This window comes from Carex rostrata, chromosome 16 (genome assembly GCF_964058835.1).
Source record: "Carex rostrata chromosome 16, lpCarRost1.2, whole genome shotgun sequence".
NCBI lineage: Eukaryota > Viridiplantae > Streptophyta > Magnoliopsida > Poales > Cyperaceae > Carex > Carex rostrata.
In genome coordinates this window covers 3,662,907-3,666,226 of record NC_135933.1, presented here as the reverse complement: position 1 = coordinate 3,666,226, position 3,320 = coordinate 3,662,907, and the positions used below count along the sequence as shown (strand labels likewise).

At 43.3% G+C, this 3,320-nt stretch overlaps 1 protein-coding gene across 1 annotated transcript; it reads left to right on the top strand.

Annotated features, from left to right (window-relative positions):
- Positions 1 to 550: 550 nt before the first annotated feature.
- LOC144567810 (protein SHORT INTERNODES 1-like) lies at positions 551 to 2,895 on the top strand. Its single transcript, XM_078317989.1, has 2 exons — positions 551 to 1,755; positions 2,323 to 2,895. The coding sequence occupies exons 1-2, from the start codon at positions 1,278 to 1,280 to the stop codon at positions 2,703 to 2,705; spliced, it is 861 nt and encodes a 286-aa protein (XP_078174115.1). The 5' UTR covers positions 551 to 1,277; the 3' UTR covers positions 2,706 to 2,895.
- The last annotated feature ends 425 nt before the right edge of the window (positions 2,896 to 3,320 follow it).

Sequence of the window (3,320 nt, the reverse complement as noted above, 5' to 3'; positions counted from 1 at the left end):
TCTTTAAGTAAATATAAAAGTATGCGTCCAAATGAGACATGGAATCGAGCAAGCATTTGAACCCTGTTCAACAACTATTCTATAAAAAGGTATTTGAATATTGAAAGGCAATTTGGTCATATAGGGACATTCTTAAATATTTTAACAATCAAAATGTAAAAAATTGATCATAGAGAAGATTCCACTTAATCAATTGCAATGCAGTTCGCTGCTTGGCAGGCACAAGAGCACAGACAACATAATAAATACTTCAATGCACGCAGGTATAATTCACGACATAAATTCTTCGTCTGGCGGGTCCAAAATACCAAACCCGACCCGATTGCACCTCGTAGGATTTGTTCTCTTGCGAGAAGACTTTGAACGTGGGAGGGAACAGCGACATTAAAGTCGGGAGCGTCACGAAAAAGCACCGGTTCTTGCGGTCCTGACCTTATCGTCCCCCTTTGCGCCACGTGTCATTTTCTCATCCATCCGTTACTTTTTCGACGGTCATGATTGAACCATCTCCGCACATACAAAAGCCACAGCACAGCGATACACCAGAAGCAGAAAGCCAGGGACAAAAGTTTAGGTTCCATTCCCTTCCTCATTCTTCCCCCAATCTCTCTTTCTCTCTCCTATCCCTTGATCAGTTGATTGGCATGGTACTGTTTTGTTAGAGAGAGAAACAAGGGACGGAGAGAGAAAGCGATGCATTAAATGAGAATTGAGTTGCTAGCCGGCTCTTGGCGGCGTAGCAGTGCCTCTCTGTCTCCTCTTCATAAATAGCCTCTTCAGAAAAAAGCCACTGTTTCCGTTCCCTCTTTTTACAGTTTACACTCCTTATACAGGATATATACAGAGAGAAAGAGATAGAGCGGTAAGAGGTAGTAGGAACCCCTTTATATATCTATAATTTGTAGACTTCGTAGGCAAGAGAGAGAGAGAGAGAGAGAGAGAGAGAGAGAGAGAGAGACGAGAAATAAGTGGAATTGAAAGAAGGCAAATTAAAGGACTTGATCAAGACAGCTGCACAGTTCAGAGCTTCTCTTCGTACCGCCATTACTCTTCCGGCTATAGCTCCTACCTTAATTACCAACCACCACTGTTATTATTACTCATTATTTACCACTCACCATTCCCTCCTAATTCCTTTCGTAACCCCGCTCTCTCAGATCTGACCCCCAGAGTGAGAAATTCATCGACAAAAAAAGTAGAAAAAGAAAGAGAGTTAGTAGACGATAGGTAGCAGAGGCCGATCCTGGCTTGGCTATGGATCTGGTAGTAATAATAGCATGGAAGGATTCCCTCTAGGAAGAGGTGGCGGTTTCCAGCTATGGCAGCAGCAGGAGCAGCAGCAACACCAGCACCTACAGAACCAGCCGCCACAGGGAAGCGCCCAAAACCAGCAGCAATTTAACTACCTCTCCTTCTCCCATGATGCCGCTTCACTCGCCGCAGCTGCCAGCGGGTCCCGAGCCATGAGAGCAAGCGGCGCTGGGGCGAGCTCCAGCGGCAGTGGCACCATAAGCTGCCAGGATTGCGGCAACCAGGCAAAGAAAGATTGTGCGCACATGAGGTGCAGGACCTGTTGTAAGAGTAAGGGGTATCACTGCCCCACTCATGTTAAGAGCACGTGGGTTCCCGCTGCGAGACGCCGTGAGCGCCAGCAGCAGCTTACCTCCGCGCTCGAGGCGTCTGAGAGGAGCGGTGGTGGAGAGCCTTCCAAGCGACCGAGGGATACACGATTGGTTGCTGCTGGCACATCATCAGGTGCAGTTTTAGTTGGTTTTTCTATAGTTTATTTATTTCTGAGGATTAAACGATTGAGGTATTGAATTTAAAATGAGTTTAATTCATTGAGCCACTCAATTTAATATTTCTGGTCATTTCTTTCTTTATTACCTTCTTCAAGTTCGAAGCAACTATAGAGTTTCCGCTCCCCCCTCACTCTTCTCTGTGTGTTTGTGTTTGACTTCCCCCTTCTGCCCACTGCTATTGAGAACCTCAACTTATCACGACAAACGGTAGAAAGATTCTTCTATTCTTACAAATGACAATTGTTTTTCAGAATGGTCAAGCTTAAGGTTATTTTTTAAAATTGTTTTTGGAAACCAAAACAATCCTAATAGATGATTTTTTAAGGGTGCAATTTTTGTTTCTCTGCTATATATCTGTGAAGTCAACCGGAAGAAAAATTATACATATCCCCTTTTTTTTCTTATTACATCTTCCTTCCAAACTCTTCGTCACACGAGCTAGTCCATTAAATATGAGTTTATGTCAATTAAAAACAAAATATGAGTTTATGACTAAAAAGAGTTGTATTTTTTTCCACAGGAGCTGGTATGCTTGCCACAAGGTTTCCGGCTGAGGTTAGCTCAGAAGCAACATTTCGGTGCGTACGACTCGGTACAGTAGACCAACATGAACCTGAATATGCATACCAAACTGCGGTTCGAATTGGTGGTCACGTTTTCAAGGGGATCCTTCATGACCATGGACCCGAGCCGTCAACTGCACCGGACTACCATATGCGCCATGTCAGCGAGGGGACTTCCCCAAACATCTCAGCTGCAGCTGCCACTTCAGCAACTGAGGTTGCCCCAGGTTCAGGTGGTGTAATTGGTTCTTCCGCAGAGATAATGGAGCCATACCCGACTCCGCTAATTTTCATGTCCGGCGCCCAGTTCTTTCCGCACCACCATAATCCCAGATCTTAGTGAGTTAGAATCCATTTAACATTCTTTTTCCCTTTTGTATTCTCTTTCTTGTTTCTTCATTTTATTCTGTTCTAAAATTTGGTAACTTGCCTCACTGGCAATGATTAAATTCTCTGACACTTAGAAGAACTAGTTATAATATGTTGTCCTTTTCTTCTATTCCTAACGTGCCTTTGATCTCTTATTTTTATCTGTACTCTTTGGTTATTTTATTTGTTGTTTCTTTCTCTTCTGATTTCTGTGTTGGTTAACTGCGTACTGTTTGTCTCTCTGATCATGTTAGAGCACCGTTAAACCACTCATTTGTTTTGCCAAAGACAAGAAATATGTTCATGTCAAGAAAGGACATGGGTGCTTTCATGTTCTTACATGGCAATGTCTTCTTTTTATAAATTTGAGGTGATGATATGTGCGACTGTCACTGTTGGTAGTTTTACTTGATTGATGGGTTATGAAGGAAGAGAGAGAGAGAGAGAGAGAGAGGAGGGGGTGGGGGGAGCAATGCACTAATTTTGCCTTTCGACATGTAAGTTTTGTCTCTCTTTCTCACTCTCTCTCCAATCTGTTTAGGCTAGGGTAATTGCATGCATCTATTATTGGAAATTATGCCCATGC

What these genes read in the sequence shown, in the direction of transcription:
- LOC144567810 (XM_078317989.1), top strand. Translation starts at nt 1,278, where the DNA reads ATGGAAGGATTCCCTCTAGGAAGAGGTGGCGGTTTCCAGCTATGGCAG. An exon ending in TGCTGCTGGCACATCATCAG is followed by an intron (nt 1,756 to 2,322) that starts GTGCAGTTTTAG and finishes TTTTTTCCACAG; the next exon opens with GAGCTGGTATGCTTGCCACA.